Raw genomic sequence first — 20,607 nt, 5'->3', positions numbered from 1 at the left:
TCACTGTGCACCTAGTGGAAAGCATTGGGACATGAATCCACCTGCAGCTATCCTGGCCTTGCCTAAGGTGGTGGTTCTGTCTGGGTATGGAAGTGCATGTTTCGCGGCACCTTAGACACTAAGTACTGGCAGTCTGCCACTATCTCTTCAGGAACCTTTACATTTAATTATTTAGCTCATAGTAAGAATTTTGCTTCAACACTGACACTCTTGACTTTTGAACCGTCATTTTGATCCACGTTGACCCTATTGTATTCTATGGCTGAGGCAGTCGAGCCATAGATGTGTGTTTGAAGTACTCTATCAGCACCTGTGCGACTAGGACTACTCCTCTGTAACACACCTTGACTGTGTAGAGGGAGGCCTGGAGTTATTAAGTATTAGTAGAAGAGTTTTAAGTACCTTTTTTAGTTCATAAGGTTTGTGATTTGTGCTATTAATAGATGTTCCTCGCTTTACAAGCTTTACAGTATAAATACCCATTAAACTGTGTAAATACAAACGTTTTAGGTAATCCATTTTGGGTTAGCAAATTGTGTTGACGTGTATATTTCGGTTGGCTTAGTTTGTAGTGTTTTTAACACTAACGCATGTGTGTTCTTGACAAATGGCATATTCTTATATGCGTTTGTGTGGACATTCAAAAATTGTCAATCTCTGTTACTATTAAATGTACATGCCAATAATCCCTGACCTCCAGCCTGCACGCCTAGTGTGAAAAAACTCTAGAGGTCCCCTAGGATGGCTTCCCAGAACCGCACACCAGGGGTGGCTCTGGAAAAGCTCCTAGCACTGCTGATGCGTAGGAAGACCAGACTGAGGGTGGGAGAGTTGGAAATGAGGACTGTAACGAGGCAAAGCACGTGGACTGATAGGGCGGGAGGGCAAGTGAATCTGGAAATCGCACACCTGGACCAGACTGAAAATCCATCAGAAAACTCAAGCTATTAGTGGAGGATAGCAGGAGGTCAGAGCTTTGGAGGGGCAGGAAATCAGGCACATGAGGGAGCTGGGCATGTGCAGCAATGAAATGATGGGGAACAGGAAAAGACTGATATGGGTAGGAAATCCTATTTTTAAGACCTACATTAGATGCACTGGCAGGCAGGTGACCTAGAGGATGGTAAGATGAGGAGTGAGAATTGAATTAGAAAATATCTCTGTGTGGATGAGCATCACAGTGGCTGGTTCACCATGGGAGATAGTTTCCCCATGGAAATGCCAAATGAGCCATTTAACAATATCGGAATACGTTTAGAAAGTGATAGGATGATATATTACAGTACGGAGGACCCATATTTCCAAAAGACTCTGGCTTCTATTGATGTGTCCAAAATGTCTAGTGCCGATGTCAATCTTTTTTTTAATCATTAACAACTGCTCAAGATGGTATGGAAGATACATGCTGATGACACCATGTTGGTAGGGGGAGCAGAGGATATGATACCGCAGATGGACATCACTGACCACGCCCTTGCATCTTTTTTCCACTTCCCTTCACAGACTGTGTGTACAATAACCACGTGTATAGCCCTGGAGAAAGCTTCCAGCTTTCGGAGGATCCTTGTGAGATTTGCACCTGCGAGGTACGTACCGTGATCTGCTCTTCTCTGTTTTATTTTTTATTTATTTTTTACATTTGTAAAGCGCACTAGCAGCCGAGAGGCATCGAGGCGCTGTTGCAAGAAGGTGCCTTAGTTACAGGATGATTCTTTGCTCAGGGTTACAGTGAGCGTGGCGCCTACAATGTAGGAAGCAAATGCTTACATAGGTTACAATGGTTACTCTCTCTCTCCCTCTCTCTCTCTCTCCCACTCTCTCTCTCTGAGGCCCGCCATGACTGAGGAAGTGGTCGGTGGGATAATTGAATTGGGGATCTGGATCTGAAAGAGGGAATTAGAATTGTAGGATCCAGGTATAGCTCCACCATTTGTGAAAGAGTTTCAGCCGCGTGGTCCTCTCTTGTATTTTCGCAGCTCATGCCAGATGGGCAGCAGTACCGGCACTGCAACAAGAAGCAGTGCCCTAGCCTCGTTGACTGTCCCAAGAGTCACATCAAGAATCCGGGGCCAGACCATTGCTGTCCTACCTGTGCACGTGAGTACAGCCCATGTAGTTGAGTGTGTGTGTAAATAAAACATGTGTTGTATAAGAATAGATGGGATGATTGCTTTCATGTAATGCTGAGCGCTCTAATCTCTGTTAGGCCACATGTGTGAGTCGAGTTGTTCTCACTATTACTGTACACAATAACACTGGACATGGAATGGACATGGAGTGCCATATTCTTCTCATTTGCATCATCATCATCTTGCTATTTTTGATCAAGTGTAAAAATGATTCATGGCATTTCACTGGGATCAAAACAACTTACAGCTACTTTGCTCTAACCTCCAAATCCTTCAGGGTCAGTCGCTTCTCCAAGCAGTGAGTTGGTGGTAGATCTCTTTCTTCGGCTGGGGCCTCCCTCTGGAACAAGCTCCCTGCCTCCCTGAAACTTGAGAAGAACCATCTCCGGTTCTGCAAGCAACTCAAAACCGTCCTCTTTGCTTCTGCTTTCTTTCCTCCTCTCCCCTGCTGAACTCCTGGCTGAAACTGAAACTGCACTGGTCAACTGGCTACCCTCTGATCCCGAGCCCAAGTCCCCTCCCCGCCAGTTGCACACCTGCTCTGCCCCCTGGCAACCCTTGCACTCAGGGACTGTTTTCTGTATCCCTACAGTCCCCTACCAGCCCTTGACACTTAATGTCTGCACTTACCCTTGCACTTGCCACCAGCTGGCCCCGCATTTACTGATTGCTTTTATTTATTCTACTTTCTTTTTAAATCTCGATCCCATGTACTGCACTGCCCCTTCCCCCCAGCACTTTTCCCCTTCCCCCATCCCCGGCACTTGCACGATCTCAATGTCACCAGGCATAGTAAGATTGTTGTCTCTGTCTTCCCTCTGTCCCCCCTCTTGCCTCGTCGCACCTTGAAACACTTGTGTATAGGCGCGTTATAAATGCCATATCATATCTTTGATGTAGTTCAGAAGAGCCTGTTTAGCTAAACACAGACTACAACCTTTAGATACTTTTTCTCGCAAGACAACTGGTCCCATACAATGTGTGGATGTGAGATTACACCGGTGTCATATGGCAGTTAGGTTTGGTTTGTGACATCAACGGGTGCCACCTAAACAGTTTGTGTATTGAAGATATCAGTTTTGAACAGCCTATAGTCCAATTCCCCCTTTCCAGTCTTGTGAGGACGATATACCAGACCAGATAACTTGCATCATTAAATAACTATTTATTAGCATTTGGTTTAAAGAAAACTTAGATACACATATAGATGAAACAGTACATGCACACATTTACTTAATTATTTGGGTTATAAACCTGCACAAAGAGAACACTATTACACAAATCACACAAACAGAAAAAGAGAAGAAAAGTCATTTCAAATCATATCCTGGCCTAATTTAAGCATAACCTTACCCCCTGCCCCAGCTGGTATTGTTACTATGTTCTTCACATTTTTAGATGAGTTACCAGTTTGGCCCATCACAGCGGTGCAGCAACATTGATCAATGTGTTCAAAGAACTATCTCCAAAGGGCTTTCGAGTTCACCTACCACTGTGCATCTTAAGGTCATGCTAGCAACCGCCAACTCAGCTCTCATGTTATGTTTCCCTTGCAGAAGCCCTCAGTAACTGTACGGCCAACATGGTTGGCAATGAGGTCCATGCCACGGATGACCCCTGCTACACCTGTCAGTGCAAAGTAAGTTTGAAAGCCACACCTCAATTACATTTAAGGCTGCATAACAGGACAAGGTTTGGGTGTTCAGAGAGGATTTCCTTAATCATTTGTAATTGGTGCTAATCCTGTTTACTTGATGGTTCACTCCAGCTTTTAATTAGTCTTTAAGAAAATGAGATTTCGATTGGGTTAGAATTGAAATGTGAATTGTGGAGGATGACATGAGATTTCGATTGGTCTCTTCTCAAATGAAGATTTTACATTGCCTTTGAGTCACAATATATGTTGACTGGACTTTGCTTGCTGGACTACTGTAATTGGCTAGTGCGTGAATTAATAATGCCATTGACCTTTGAGTGACTAAGCCTGTAAATCTAGGGTTACATATTTTAAATGGCCTTAAATCCTGGAAGTTAGCAAGGATCCAAAGCACTTCTAATTTTGGTCAAGCGTGAAGGCCAGGATTGGAATTCAGGTGGCCTTGTATAAAAGCATAGATCCAACCATTAGACCATATAGGTGCATAGGTAAAGGAATCTGCGGGTGGCCTATGCAAGTGGGCCAATGATGATGGGGCACGCAAGGTGTGTTTCATAAGCCAATAGTCTGAATACGTCCTGTAATTGCTCTCTACAATTAAAGGCTCTAGGACTGACAGGTTAACTTGAATAGTTGGCAAATTTCCTTTATAATACTATAAGAATGATGGATCATGATAACCATTGATTACACATCTATAATGAGAAATGTATTACTCTATGCATTGGTTTCAAGACCGGTTTCTACTTTAGTGTTGCAAAGCCTGAGGGAATTTTCAAATAAATAATACAATACTTTTGATTTGTCTGTAACCACATGAAAGGGTCTGTGTTTTGCTTTCAGCTAATGGGAATGGCACTGACCTCATTGGCTTGTGTCATTAAACATACATTTAGATGCAAACCGTGATGTTACCTGGGAAATGTCTGTATGAGTCCAGCTCTAGTAACCACAGTTTCCTTTATGCCCATTTCAGGATTTGACATGGGTATGCATCCATCGAGGGTGCCCACTTCTTAGCTGTCCACGGGGAGAACAGTTCACGCCACGTGGTTCCTGCTGCCCAGTCTGTAATGGTGAGGTATCCATTATTTTCTTTTCTGCTTGGACACAGTTATCTAGATATTGAGGACAGGTGTGGCCCAACAGGCTATCTGGTCTGTCATTGTATGCCTTCTGGAATATGGTAAAATACTTATAACCTCCTTGTGATGCTAGCAGTCACTGTAAATATCCAGGCAAATGGTGCTGCATGGATATATAATCCAATCCCAGTTTTCATTGATTGCTGACTGCAATAGCACAACACCCGATTGAATTCAGCGTGTGATTTGCCAGTGCATGCCGAGCTGCCCACACATTTGGATCCATGTCACCAATATTGTGCTAGATATGTCTGTGCCAGAAATGAACAAACTCCATATATACAATTGCATTAGTTGGAGGTGTTGCAATGGTGACTGCTGTTGCAGGAATGGTTTGCCCGTTTACGCATATATATTTTTCCGGTTCAGTGCATGCATGTGGTGAAAGGCACAGTAAGCCGCGATTAGCCACATGCAGCATGGAATCGCTAATCAGTCTCCGACAAGGGCAGTGACAGATCAGAATGAGTTTAGTTGCAGACTGGCCGGCTTCTACTTACAGCAAGTCTGCAAGTCACAGGGTGCGACCTTTTGCTTCCAGAATTGTGGTTAACACTTTATGGACAGAATTCCATTTTTGGGGGTTCTGCAGTGTTATTTTATGGGACTCCTATGCCTTGTCCCTCTTTTATATTTTGTTTTTTTTTAATGTATTTTGGTGGTCAGAGAGACTTCTGTTGAAGTCCCTCTGCCACTACATCCCTTTTTTAGTTTTGGCTATTAGGTGGCGCTGAAAGAGCTCCCTATACAGCCAAAATTATTGTCATTAAAATAAGAGCTTTAACATGAGAGTTTGAAACAGGGGCTTTGGATGCAGGTTTGTTTTATTACTTTTCAATGTAGGTTGGAATATGAGGATGGATACATGGTAGTTTGACTATGTGTCCCTCCTGTTTAACGCCCATCGCTAAGTGAAATCAATGGGCTTCTCTCCCATTCCCACCCATCTCCGCCTGCAAAACATCTCTTTTTTGCACTCTTTGGCTGAATAACTACCGTGTGGTGGATTTGTCAGCCATTTTTCCTTTCAAAATGACGGCCGCCATGTTTTGATGTTATCATAAAGTTATTTGACTTGATTGAGGCTTTTAACAATATTTACTGCATCTTTTCAGTTATGTTACATATTGTAATGTATATTGTATTAAAAAATAAACAAGTTACTATTAGAGTTACGTTTGGTTTTAAAAAGGCTATGAGAATTTCCATGGCCTTACTTACGGGTGTTTGGTCTTCTTGCCTTTTCTGATGGAAGCAGTAGCTGATTGAATGTGCAGTATGCTAGTGATGTGATTGGCTCTGGAGTAAGTGTTTGTTTCCCAAGACAGCCATGGGTCATTTTATTTCAGGCTTGGAAGAGAAATGTAAGGAAACCTTACATTTTGCCCACATCTGAAACAGCTATACCTAGAACCAGAGCACAATTTGTAGACTTCTACAAAGGCTGCACATATGCTCCTCAGCACGTGGAAGCATTTTGTTAATGCAAAGGATGTTTTCCTTTACCAAAGCCCTTATCATGGGGATCTTTCAACCTCCTGCTTTGGGGACGCAATTCGTGCCACTGGCTGTTGTCATGCTCGGGTCGTTAAGTTAACTACTGAGCCGTGGCAGGACAGGACATAAACAAAAAGCAGTGCCTGCCCTGCGGCTGCAAAGACCCAACAATTAAAATATGAAGTATTTTATTGAAGTGCGTTCCTAATAAAAGCATTTGCTTTCACTTTCACTTTCATGTTTACCCGATTGGCTTTGATCTGATTCTTTTACTAGGGCTGCATGCACACAACAGAGGTGACGCACGGCACGGATGCCCAATGGCAGGCTGCGTGCACCCAGATTAGAGGCGCTCCATTGATGAGAAGGAGAGACAGGAACATACACTGACTTTTCACAAGTACTGCAACAGCCTCTTTCTAAATCTGCCTGCCTCTACTCTCCGGCCTCTGCAACTCATCCAAAACAGGTCTATCAGACTTGTCCTTGGCCTCAAGCGCAGGGATCGTATCTCTCCAGGCCTGAAATCTCTGCACTGGCTCCCAGTGGCAGCGAGGATTAAGTTCAAAACCCTCTGCATTGTCCACAAGGCCTTCTGGGGCCTGGGATCTCATCACCTTCAACTCTCTCTTCCTAAATATATTCCCTCTCGAGCTCTTCACTCATCCGCCTCCAACTCCCTCAGGGTCAGTCGCTTCTCCAGGCAGCGAGTTGGTGGTAGATCTTTCTTCTGCTGGGGCCTCCCTCTGGAACAGCCTCCCTGCCTCTCTGAAACTTGAGGAGAACCATCTCCAGTTCCGGAAGCATCTCTAGATCTTCCTCTCTGCTTCTGCTTTCTCTCCTCCTCTCCCCTGCTAATCTCCTGGCTGAATCTGAAACTGCACTGGTTTCCTGGCTACCCTCTGATCTCGGTCCCAGATCTCATCCCCGCCAGTTGCACACCTGCACTGCCCCCTTGCAACCGTTGCACTCGGGGACTGTTTCTGTATCTCTACAGCCCCTATTAGCACTTGACCCTTATGTCTGCTCTTACCCTTGCACTTGCCACCAGCTGGATGCACTTTTATTGATTATCTTTATTTATTTGTACTGTTATCCTATGTACTGCATTGCCCCCTCCCCTTTCTCTCCGCACTTTTCCCCTTTCCCCTCCTCTGCACTTGCGCGATCTCAATGTCACCTGGCCAAGTAGGATCGTTGTCTGTCTCCCCTCCCTTGCCTCGTCGCACCTTGAAACACTTAGGCGCGTTATAAATTCCATATCATATCGTATGATATTATAACAAGTCCGGTGGAGACAAAGGTGCCAGTACCCTTTTCCTCTGACCGGACTACACCATTAAAGCCCGCCCACCCGCCACTGCCTAGAAGAATCCTGAGAATGGAGAAAGAGAAACGGGTCCTTCGCTGCCACCCCCTTTTACATCACTTTCAACAGTGCCACACTTGCAGTGCCACACTTTTTTGTTGATTATCTGCTCTATCAAGTGGCTTTGGTGTCTTGCATGCACGTGCTACAAACAACCAATGTTAACTGCAAGACTTCTCCTGTTTGATATTCTGCATCCCTCTGAGTCCAAGAGGTTCTCAATCTTAGGAAGTCTGTAAGATGTATTCGTTCAAATGAAGCTTTGCGGCTTTCATGTAGCACGGTGGTCCTCAATGCCCCACATCCATCAGAGCTATCGTTGAAGGAGTTTGTCTATCATTTCCGTTGTGCAATTCTGTATTGCTGCTTTAACTTGAAACATTTGGGCTGCATTCATTGTCCATCATACCATTTCTGTCACCCTCATAACACTTGTATATGAGATTACTCTGTCTAAGATGTGTTTGCATGACAAAGCTCTTGATCAACAATGTTTGATCACAAATCTTTCATTGTGGGTGCCAGACCGGGGTGATTAACCAAGAACGAGAAGTTATTCTGTTACCTTATCTCTGTACTGTTCCTTTCAAAGCACTTGAGAACATGCCCTATATTTGGCACAAGCTGTATTTGCAGAAAACTACCGGCAGGGGATACCAGACATATGATGCAATTGAGATGCTGGGTTGTCCACTTGAATGGTACCTCATGCAGAAATTGAACAATTATACATTGTAAAAATGACCTTTTGTCTATTTCATTTAAAAAGACTGTAAACTCACACTTTGATGGATCAATTATTGACATACTTGCAATCTTTAATGCTGCCCCCCTTTATCAAACTATTGAAAAGCGTTTTAATAATCGTTCCATGTTTTCAAAGTATGTGTGTGCTCCTTTAGTGAGGTCTTACAGCATTTGCTTGTGTAGAAATGTAAAACATATTGACGACGTAGAGCAATGCAAACGGATGATAATATGTCAACTGTGACTCCGGATTCAGCGTCTAGTTTACACACATGGTATATACTCCACCCGGATAAACAGGGAAAGGTGAATTGATAAAAGAAGGGATTTAATGACAATGTATTATTTCATTTTGGGGGGCAAGCAACCAGTGACTGTGTTTCGTGGACCAGAGTCAGAGCGTGACCAGCTTCAGAAGAGCTATATGTATTTATGAACAAGTGTCTGACCAACAAGGCTCCACTTCTAAGAGTAGAATTCATCTGCTGTCTACCGAGGCCAGTGGATCCTCATTCTTTCCCATCAAAGGTGTGGTGGCCTCGTTGACCCACAGAACTGCACATCTGTAGAGTATGCCCCAACCAGGAAACCAAGTGTGCCGAACATTTCACACATTGCAGGACATATTTAATGCTTCTAAACTCGTGTAGGGTGCCCATGAGGACAGGCAGGTGAGCTTAATGAAGGTAAAAAATAACAGGCAGTTTATCTATCACCAGTTTCAATGACTATGCTCGCTCTGCATGTGCCCGCCCCTGACCTGATGCAGTGACAGATAAGAAAGTCTCTGCATAACTTCAAATCATAGCGAGGCTATAGCTGTGCCTTGATGTGCACTTAGGACATTTTGATTTTTCGTGAGTAAAAGTGATTTCAACGTTTTAGTTATGCAGGGAAGCTGAGAATGGAATGCCACAGCTTCGCACTTCACCTCCTCCTGCCTTTTATGTCTGTGCTATGTGTGTTTGTGTTAATGTAGTACATCATACCTCTGTCCCTTTTATTTTTAAGCTTTCCCACATTTGGTAGCTATGGAAACTGGAGTACAGTGAGCTTAAGGGATGTGCCCAAGATCACAACATGTTGGTCACATGGGGTTACTGGGATTAGAATTGATGTTGTCTGGTTCCAAATGTTTCTCTAATCACTAGTCCGGAGCACTCCTCTTTTGGCCAGTCTTTCTGGTTTATAAAAATACTTTATACTCATGTTACTTTGTATGTATCGGCCTGCAACGTATGATAGATGAGCAAATAAAAAGCATTAGGACATTACATGATTTGCTCAAGATCACTCCAGTTTCTTGGAAGAAGTTGGCAACATGTCAGCAAAAACAACTCTTCTGTTCCCCTTGTTTCTTTGAAGCACCGGTGTGGTTTTGGCTTGTGTATAAGTATTAGGCATTTGCTAGACACTGCTATTATATGCCCTGGTACTTGGACCATTGTGCAGCTACTACCATCAATGGGCAGTTAATATCACTTTGGAAGTTCCTGGCAAATACATTTCCCATGCCTAAACAAAAGCCAAAACTGTTGGCATTGCCAATGCTTATTTACCTAAGTGTATGTGGTCCTTGGTCACCAATAATACCCCCAGACTCAGGGGTGCTTCTAAAGCATCTCCTTTGTGTCCTAGGGTGATTAAACCACCCTACATTGGTTTTAGGGGGTTGGCAGCTAATATTTAATTTTGGCTTCACAGTGCTGCAATTGGATTTGCCCCATTGGTAACCCAATGTAACTTTATAGTAGCCATTGGACTGCTAATGGGTGGTTGTAAGCCCTTCTCTCAGCCATTTTTGTATTTTAGGGCCCCCTTCATTCAGTGCAGCCATGTGGTAGGCCTAAAATTGCCTTTCTGTTCACATGGGCTCTTAATGAATCAATAGTATAGCCTCCATCTTAGTTGTAAATGGTATACACCAGACTAAGTCCCTGAGCTCTCCCTTTCACTTCCTTTGGGAGTGGTCTGGGTTACATAGCTGCCCAGATGGCCAAGCAGAATGGTTGGCTACTTGTCTCATTCCACCTTAGCCCCACTTACTGATTGGTGGCCTGGTTTGGCCAACTCATAAGAGCAGTGGTATTTAAGATTCCTCCTTCCCACTGCTCCATCTCTTCTTGCTGGATCTCAGAAGAAGTATGACTGCTGGAAGTCTAGGGCGAGCTACCTGCATACTCAATCTGACTCTATGGGTTCTATGTGATAATGGTGCCATTTCTGGGCCATTTTACTGCTGTTCTACTGCCAGGGCCTCCCACATTGCTTTTAGAAGCTTCCTCCACCTCGAAGAGTTTTAGGGCCCTAATCCCTCACCAAATATGCTTCCATAGGCTGTCCTTGGCTGCCGCCTCAATTGTACTGCTGTAGGGGCCATTTTTACTGGTGTGCCATCCGTGTTTGCCTGCTGAGCTGCCAGGGTCTGCTGTGTGCAGGCTCCTCCTTCCTCCTCGAGCCAACTCTGTCCCTATTTCTACTTCTGGATGGTGGGCCCCACTCCAATGGAAGATGGGTATTCTTCCTTTGGGCTGTCAGCATCATCGTCAGCTCAGGATTCAAGTCCCTGTGTAACCGGATCCTTCATTTCTCCCTATAAAAAGAAGCATTTACTTATGGGGTTGTTCTGCTTTCCTGGAACAGACTTTTCATAAACCAACACTGTAAGAATTTAGCGCTGGACCCTTGGTTTGTGGGTTATTCAAGACACTCCCCCTCAGGGGTCCCTGTGTTTGTAATGCTCACCTGGTATCCATGGGGATGTCACTCAGCCTGTTCTGACCTCTTACGACCTTGAACCCTTCCCTGGAGTCTACTCGACTGGAGACTGGGCCTGAAACACAGGATTGGTAGAGATTAACTCACCATTGTCTCTGTGTTCTTGAACCCCTTCTTCCCCGGGGTCCAACCCTTCCCTTTGATCCACAGCTCACCTTGTTTTCTTGGAAAGTGTGCTCCCCGTCCTGCTTTCAGCGCAGGGGCGCGTTTATTGATGCAGGCTCGTTGCTGCCTAGTTACTTCACTGGCAGGAGTCCGACAGGTAAGTATAATGAGTCTTTTGAACAGTTCTCTGCTTCATTCCTTTTCTTCCTTAGATGATGGCCGGCATCCAGGGATGGCGACATGCTGCTGAGATGAGTAGCGCTGAAGGTGAGTGAGAGCGCGATGCAACCCTTTCGTATTTGTATTGAACCGAGTTCTTTTTCTGTGTCTTTTAGGTGCCGCGACGTTTTCAGCGTGGATGCCGGTTATGAAGAAGAAATGCGGTGAGTAAGCACGGTATGCGGCACCTCTAGATGTTTTCACGCTAACCTGGAGTGTCTTTTCCTTCTTGCAAATGGATGAGAAGTTCCGGAGACAGAGTTCACCCAGAGCGCCTGCATTCAGGTAAGCGTTTGAAGCTCGTACAGTCTTTAAAAATAAGCGAAGATTTGCTGAATGCTTACTAATGCCTTTTTTCTGTTCTTTTCCCTTTTTCTTAGGAAGCGGCGTGCCAGGATGGGAATGACACCGCCGAAGATGCCCGCAGAACAGAAGGAGCAATGAATGATGGGCAGAAGCGCCGCAAGGTAAGGCTGTTCCTAACGGTGTTCTTGTTCTTGCAAGAGTTGAGCGCAGAAGAAAGATGCAGGTCTACTGGAGACCGATCCGAACACGGTGAGTGTCACGCTGCAGGTGCAGAAAACACAAAGCATGTTTCTCAGCCTGGGCGTGGCTTAAATAGTCTCTGGGTATCCCAGGTGTCTCTGGGCTGAACCACACCCAAAAGACTAGACTGCACATGCAGTTCTGAGAACCGAAATATGTGGGGGCATCCATCTTGTCCCCATCAATGCACTACAAGTCCAATTCCCCAATGTTATCCTATGGGAGTGAGTGAGTCTGATGCCACAAGCGCCAAGTCTGACTCAAAGTGGGTCTTTGGAGGGATGGAGAGGCACTTGAGGGCCATGTAGGGGATTGTGGCCTGGCTCCAGCCTGACATCTTGGAGGGCTGGGGACATGAGGGGCAGGAATCATGACAGCACTCCCCCCCCAAGGCCCTTCTCAAGGTGGCTCTTCTGTCTGGTCCTGGTTTGTTTGGATGGTTTTGATGAAATCATCTAAACAAGCGAGGTGCATGGATGTACTCACAAGGCTCCCATGTCCTATCTTGTGGACCATACCCCTTCCAGTCTACTAAGTAGTATAATTTGGATCTGACGTACTTTGAATCCAGGATGTCCTTGACTTCGAATTCTGGCTCACCGGCGACTACTACTGGCTGCGGTGGCGTTGCTACCCGGGTCCCAGGTTGAACAGGTTTAAGGAGAGACACGTGGAACACAGGGTGAATCTGCATGTTTGACGGCAAAGCTAGTCTGACCGTCACAGGATTAATCACGGAGGTGACGGTGAATGGACCCAGGTATCTTGGACGGAAAGTTTGGGTTCCTTTAATGGGCACGTGTTTAGACGCCAGCCAGACTTTGTCTCCCACTTGGTAGTTGGGGGCCTTTGCTCGGTGTTGATCAGCAAACTTCTTTTGGTGATTCTTAGCTTGAAGTAGGTGTTCAGCTGCCCTTTTAAAGGTTTGAGAAATGGTTGTGTGCAAGGTTTTGACTGCTGGCATTTCCAGGGTTGTAGGAACGTCCAACTCAGAAGTACGTGGGTGCCTGCCATACATGGTATACAAGGGTGTCTGCCCAGTGCTGGTGTGTAGGGAATTATTATAAGCATATTCAGCTATCCATAATAGGTCGAACCAGCTTCCTTCAGCTTGGTGTAACATGCAACGCAGATACTGCTCAAGCGTCTGATTTGTCCTCTCAGTTTGACCATCCGTTTGGGGATGGTGACTGGTGGATAGCCGGATGTCGATCTGGGCCATAGAGCAGCATTTTCTCCAGAAGTTAGATACGAATTGAGTACCTCGGTCTGAGACCAAAACTGAAGGAAACCCATGGAGCCGTACGATGCCTTGAAGAAATACCTTTTCCAGAGTGGAAGCATTTGGGAGCCCCTTAAGAGGAATGAAATGTGCCATTTTTGAAAATAGGTCCACGACCACAATAATAGTGTTAAACCCTTGACTGGGTGGTAATTCAGTAATAAAATCTAGGGACAACGTTTGCCAGGGTGCTGGTGGGATTTCCAATGGTTGTAATAGCCCAGCCGGTTTCTGCTTGGATTACTTGTTTTGAGCACACACTCCACAAGATAGGATGAATTGGATAATGTCTTTACGCCACGTGGGCCACCAATAATTTCGTTTTACCTTGGCTAGGGTTTTAGCGATTCCAGGGTGGCCCTCGATCAAGGAATCATGATAACCGGACATGACTTGTTCTCGTAGTTCTTGGTTTGGTAAGAATAAACGATTCCTGAAGTAGGGCAACTGATCTTTTATCACGTAATGTTCTCCTTGTACACTCCACGCTTGTAATTGCTCCGGACTCATCAGGTTTTGGATTTCTTCATGTAATTCTTTCTGAGTTATGGTTGCTGTGATTCCTAGGAGCTTCTCACTCGGGATGATTGCTATTGGGTCAGGAGTCTGATACCCTTGCTCTTCCACCCCCATACGGGAAAGGGCATCGGCCTTCCCGTTTTTCACCCCTGTTCGAAATGTAATCACGTAGTCATATTCAGCAAAAAAAGAGCCCAACGTAGTTGTCGTGAGGATTGGGCCTTTGCCGTTTTTAGGTACTGGAGGTTCCGGTGGTCAGTTATTATGGTGATTGTGTGTCTGGCGCCCAAGAGGTAGTGCTGCCATGCCTTAAAGGCTGACTTAATGGCCAGTAGTTCTTTGTCTGTGATAGTGTAATTGAGTTCAGGGGGTGTGAATCTACGCGACCAGAAGGCAACAGGGTGTAACTGGCCCGTTTCAGGGTCCTTTTGTGAGAGGACGGCTCCCATAGCCATGCGTGAGGTGTCCGTTTCCACCAGGTATGGGAGATCAGGGCGAGGGTGGCGTAAGATTGGGGCAGATGTGAATCTTGCTTTGAGTTCCTGGAAAGCTTCCTCGGCTTCTGTTGTCCACTGGAACTTTGTGTTGCTTTTCCTTAGCAATGATGTGATGGGATGCACGATTTGCGGAAATCCTAGGATGAACCGGCGGTAGAAGTTTGCAAAACCCATCATACTTTGAACGCCCTTGAATGAATTTGGGGATGGCCAGTTCAGGATAGCATCTACCTTGTGTACATCCATTCGGATTCCATTCGGGCTGAGAATAAAGCCCAGGAATTCCACCTCAGAGACGTGGAATGAGCACTTTTCGAGTTTGGCGTAGAGCTGGTGTTGACGGCGTTTCTCTAATACAGATCGGACGTGTTTAACGTGGTCCTGCTTTGATGCGGAATATACTAGAATATCGTCGATGTACACTAGAGCACAGACATCAATCAATTCCCGTAGGACATCGTTCATGAAGTATTGAAATGCTGCAGGCGCGTTGCAAAGGCCAAAGGGCATTACTTGATATTCGTACAAGCCGTATTTGGTGCGAAAAGCGGTTTTCCATTAGTCCCCCTGTTTTACGCAAACAAGGTGATATGCCCCCCTCAGGTCTAGTTTTGTGTAGATTTGGGCATCTTTGACTTGATCAAACAATTCAGGGATCAGTGGCAGTGGGTTGCGGTTTTTTACGGTAATCTGGTTCAGTGCGCGATAGTCGATGCACGTTCTCAAGTCCCCCTCCTTTTTTGGTACGAAGAATAGAGGAGTGGCTGCTGGAGACTTCGAAGGACGGATGAACCCGTTGGCCAGGTGTTGGTCAAGATAGGCCTTCAGGTGCTGGTTATCTGGTTCCGTGAGTGCGTAAATTCGCCCACAAGGGATTTGTGCACCGGGTATCAGGTCAATTTGGCAATCGTATGGTCTATGCGGTGGCAGGGTATTAGCCTGTTCTTTCTGAAAGACATCTTGAAAGTCCTGGTATTCACTTGGTAGGGTGCCGAATGCCACAGTCGCAAGCATGGAGGTTCTGGTGTCTATTGGTTGTTTCTCTTGGCGATAACATGTGTGGGCGCAAGTCTCGGGAAAGGCCAATTCTTTTGCTCGCCAATCGATTCGAGGATTGTGAGCTACCAACCATGGCATTCCCAAAATCAAACGGAACTGTGGTGCCTAAATGAGGTCAAAAACGATAGATTCTTGGTGTCCATCCTGGCACAGAAGGGTTAAAGCTGCAGTGCATTGGGATACTGGACCAGAAGCTATTTCTGTGCCGTCGACAGTGGTAACTGTGTCGGTGGTTGATTTAGGGCATAACGGAAGCCCATCTTTGCCACAAGATCCTGGTCGATGTAATTCCCAACGGCTCCACTGTCAATGTACGCTCTTACTGCGTGCATCCAAGTTGGTTGTTGGTGATTGATCAAGACCACAGATAGTGCAAAATGGGAGGTCTGTAGTTCACTTTCTTCGCTCGACAAGTGGACCCCTACACTTGCCGGGCTGGGGAGTTTTCTGATTCCTTGATGGTATCTTCCTTGTCCATGGCCCTTACCGTCCTCCTCGGTGGTTTCACATGGCACTCTTTAAGGAAATGACCTGACCTTCCACAGTACAGACATAACTGCTGCTGTCTCCTTTTATCCCTTTCTGCTTTAGTCAAGGGGGATCTGACCCCCCCGATTTGCATTGGTTCTCCCGAACCTTCCGCTGTGCGGGCAATATTGTCCTTTGAACGCACATACATAGGGCGAGGGTCCGGTCTGGTTCGATCTGCTCTTCGGTCCTGCAACCTATGATCCAGTTGAACAACAAGGTCAATCAATTCTGAGCAGTCTTTCGGGGGGTTCACTACTTGTGCGAGAACATCTTTGAGCTCCCCCCACAACCCCTGATGAAATAACGTGGTTCTCTTCTCCACAGGCCATTCTGCTTCAACTACGAGTCTATTGAACGTGGCTATGTATGTTAATAGGTCTTGATTCCCTTGGCGTAGGGACAGAAGTTCATTGTCTAATGCCTGCCCATGAGTATGACGGGCGAACAGCTTTTCCATCTCCTGCTGAAAGCCCCTGAAGTCATGAAGCAAAGGATCGTCTTGGGCCACAAAGGGTACAGACCAGTCCGCAGTGCTACCACTCAGGTAGGATAGCACAAAAGCGACCCGTGACTGGTCATTCGAAAAGGCCCCTGGTCTACAAAGGAAGTGCAGGCGGCACTGGTTCATGAACGTTGCAAACCTCTTGGGATCCCCCTAAATCGTTCGGGCGGGGTCAAGGGAACTGCCCTAGGAAGGGTTATCTGAACGGGATTGGCTGATGGTGCTGGCATCGAGGGCACACTTCCCAGCAATGGTGCATGCCCTGCTTGTGACTGGAGAAGTTGCCGGCTTAAATCATCAGTGCGTTCTTTGGCTACTATCAGCTCTCTCCTCAGGGTGTTGGTCTCCTGCCTGGCTGCATGTACTTCGGAACGTAGCTGCCCCAACATGTGGGCTTACTGGTCGGTTTCTGACGTTTCCATGACGCCCAAGTGGATTTTGATGTGAGGCTTTGTGTTCTTTAACTCTCACCTGGTATCCACGGGGATGTCACTCAGCCTGTTCTGACCTCTTACGACCTCGAACCCTTCCCTGGTGTCTACTCAACTGGAGACTGGGCCTGAAACACAGGATTGGTAGAGTTTAACTCCCTATTGTCTCTGTGTGCTTGAACCCCTTCTTCCACGGGGTCCAACCCTTCCCTTTGATCCACAGCTCACCTTGTTTTCTTGGAAAGTGTGCTCTCCATCCTGCTTTCAGCGCAGGGGCGCGTTGATTGATGCGGGCACGTTGCTGCCTAGTTACTTCACTGGTGGGAGTCTGACAGGTAAGTATAATGAGTCTTTTGAACAGTTCTCTAACTTCGTTCCTTTCCTTCCTTAGATAATGGCCGGTGTCCGGGGATGGCGACGTGCTGCTGAGATGAATAGCGCTGAAGGTGAGTGAGAGCGCAATGCAACCCTTTCGTATTTGTATTGAACTGAGTTCTTTTTCGGTATCTTTTAGGTGCCGCAACGTTTTCAGCATGGAATCCGGTTATGAAGAAGAAATGCGGTGAGTAAGCGCGGTATGTGCCACCTCTAGATGTTTTCACGCTAACCTGGAGTGTCTTTACCTTCTTGCAGATGGAAGAGAAGTTCCGGAGACAGAGATCCCCCAGAGCGCCTGGATTCAGGTAAGCGTTTGAAGCTTGTACAGTCTTTAAAAATAAGCGAAGATTTGCTGAATGCTTACTAATGCCTTTTTTCTGTTCTTTTCCCTTTTTCTTAGGGTGCAGCGTGCCGGGATGGGAATGACACCGCCAAAGATGCCCGCAGAACAGAAGGAGCGATGAATGATGGGCAGAAGCGCCGCAAGGTAAGGCTGTTCCTAACGGTGTTCTTGTTCTTGCAGGAGTTGAGCGCAGAAGAAAGATGCAGGTCTACTGGAGACCGATCCGAACACGGTGAGTGTCACACTGCAAGTGCAGAAAACACAAAGCATGTTTCTCAGCCTGGGCGTGGCTTAAATAGTCTCTGGGTATCCCAGGTGTCTCTGGGCTGAACCACACCCAAAAGACTAGACTGCACATGCAGTTCTGGGAACCGAAATATGTGGGGGCATCCATCTTGTCCCCATCAATGCACTCCAAGTCCAATTCCCCAATGTTATCCTATGGGAGTGAGTGAGTCTGATGCCACAAGCGCCAAGTATGACTCCAAGTGGGTCTTTGGAGGGATGGAGAGGCCCTTGAGGGCCATGTAGGTGATCGTGGCCTGGCTCCAGCCTGACATCTTGGAGGGCTGGAGACATGAGGGGCAGGAATCATGACATGTTCTGTGGTTGTCAGGTATTGCAGGTTTCCTTCAACCGAACTTTCTCAATGGTTTTCATTGGGTCATACATCCTACTGTGTTTCTGTGCTCCTGCGACTGCTGGCTCCCAAACCCTCCACTGGAACTCTTCTGGTGGGTCTTCCCTGGTGACCCCCTGGCCATATCCTCTTCTTGTTCCCTGTCGGAAGGAGCAGACTTTGCCCTCTTGTTTCCTATGGGCACTGTTAGGAGAGTTTTCCTAAAGTCCCACTTGGAGGTAAGACTTTTAGTAATCTATCCCAGTGGTTTGTAGATCCCCAACTCTTAGTATCAGTGTGTACTACTGCTGGAACCTTGGTTGAGTGGCAGAGCAGTCAGGCTTATCATAAGAGGAAGATGTGAGCTGTAGGTAAGAACACTGAACCTAGTTAGTAATGCACATCAAAGAAACACACATACATGTAGATCAAAATATAGATGTATTATATTTACTTAAGAATCACTTTTAATTACTTGGCATAATAAACCAAACACTTAGGAAAACTTTAGAATACTTTTCAAAGGCCACTGCTTAGTTCGTAGTTGCTCATGGTTACCTTTGTTACAGTTTTTGACAGTAATGACAGAGATTTCAATCGTATTATCGGTAATAACGCGCACTTGCGAATCTAAGCAGAAATAAGGTAAAGACATTTACTCTGCATACACATGTAAGATAGTGACTTTTGGGAAGGAATATTGTTGCTTAGTGCAACACCAGCAGTTCTTAAGGTTTTAGAGGCAGTTTCATCGCACAGCAATACTTTAAAGGTCCAAAACGCAACCCTAGTTAAAGGCAGTTCAGAGAGGACTTAAAGTCTTGACAAGCAGCAGAATACAACATTTCCTGTGGATACATTACAGTCTCTAGTATCTAAAATGCAAGAGGACACAATCAACGTTGGAGGCCCTGTTAAAGGACTCGCTAAAGGGACACAAGCAGCGGCTTGAGTCAGAGGTAAGGGGTACCCTGGACACCTCTTGGTGCACTTCAATGCTGTGGAGCATCTTCACGGATCAAGGTAAGCAATACATTTCTCCCCACAGGACCTTCGGTTAGAAGACAGGATCGTGGCTGGATTCACCTTGATGTGGCAGCGCTGGACCCAAACTCCGGATTCCTTGGTCTGTTGATGAAAAGCAGGACAATGGACAGGTTCTCTCAGCAGCAGTCTTGAGGGAGAACCTCTGTCACGGCTTTCAACAACTTCTCTGGTCACTCTCTCGTTTTGCTGCCTTTCCTGCAGCACCAACAAACGATGTGATTTGCCCGGTCAATCTTCTTCTCTTCTCACAGTCCGACATTATACTGAGGGGGTCTGGGTGAGTTGGATTGGATCTCTGGAGTGCCCTTGAGGGCCCCCCAAAGACTTGGACATGTTCATCCTTCCCACGACGATGCACCCGGAATGGGCAGCAGGTCTCCTGGTATTAGGGTGTTGCAGCTCTGGAAACTCACAGGACCTCGGGAGGTGGCTCAAATCAAAGTTGGTCTTGGGACTTGTTCCCACCAGTCAACGCGAAGGAGTTATCCTCTTCGGAGTTCCTCTGTCACACAAAACACAGGGTCAAGACAGCAGTGGTCGCTTCACGGTGTTGTAAATGGTCTGCAGGCATCCTGGTCGTCTTCTTCGTCTTACTTCATTTTCCAGTGGTCGACTTGCCTTTCACCTTAGGAGCCTCACCTTTTATACATTTTCAGCACACACCCCTCTGCAATGTCTCTCAGCAATTTACAGAAAGGGGTGGGTGGCTGTCCAATCAGGACAGCCAGACCCCCAGTGGAAGCTGGTTCCATTCAGGAAATAAGGCAGACAAAGGGCAGGGGAGTGAAAATCTCCTCTCCCACTTCCTGCCTGCCCAGAAACACTGGAGCCTAGGCAGGGACACCCAAGAGGTTAGCGCCAAAGGCAAAACACCCACACAGGCCTCCCCCTCCAAGGGCAGTAGAAGAAGGGCTGACAAAGAACAGCCATGCTAGTAATGGCAAAAAAGAAAGGAGCCACCAAGTTAATACTTGGATGACCCTATTGTGTATAACCGAGGCTATGGCCATAGCCTGCGGTATAAAATTCGAACAATAGTTGGTAGAACATGTCTACTGCCACCAGCCATAACTAGAACAGAGAGAAGGTAAATGCAGAGTATCCCTTTAGCACTCCACATAAGGTGGTGTGTGCTAATCACTCAGACTATAACGTTTTAGTAGAGATACTGAGGACCCAAAGGGTCCCCAGCAACACTGCCCATAAG

General features: G+C 46.3%; 1 protein-coding gene across 1 annotated transcript in view; it reads left to right on the top strand.

Annotated features, from left to right (window-relative positions):
• The window catches only part of KCP (kielin cysteine rich BMP regulator), an 823,409-nt gene that overhangs the window by 751,604 nt on the left and 51,198 nt on the right, over positions 1–20,607 (top strand). Inside the window, exons 47-50 of the mRNA XM_069629543.1 lie at positions 1,504–1,586; positions 1,977–2,097; positions 3,686–3,768; positions 4,763–4,862. Of these exons, the coding sequence (XP_069485644.1) occupies positions 1,504–1,586; positions 1,977–2,097; positions 3,686–3,768; positions 4,763–4,862 (387 nt within the window). The remainder of the gene's footprint in view (positions 1–1,503; positions 1,587–1,976; positions 2,098–3,685; positions 3,769–4,762; positions 4,863–20,607) is intronic.

Source organism: Ambystoma mexicanum, chromosome 12 (genome assembly GCF_040938575.1).
Source record: "Ambystoma mexicanum isolate Mex_15411 chromosome 12, UKY_AmexF1_1, whole genome shotgun sequence".
NCBI classification, from domain to species: Eukaryota; Metazoa; Chordata; class Amphibia; order Caudata; family Ambystomatidae; genus Ambystoma; species Ambystoma mexicanum.
The sequence above is the reverse complement of the archived record's forward strand: the minus strand, read 5'-3'. Positions and strand labels throughout refer to the sequence as shown.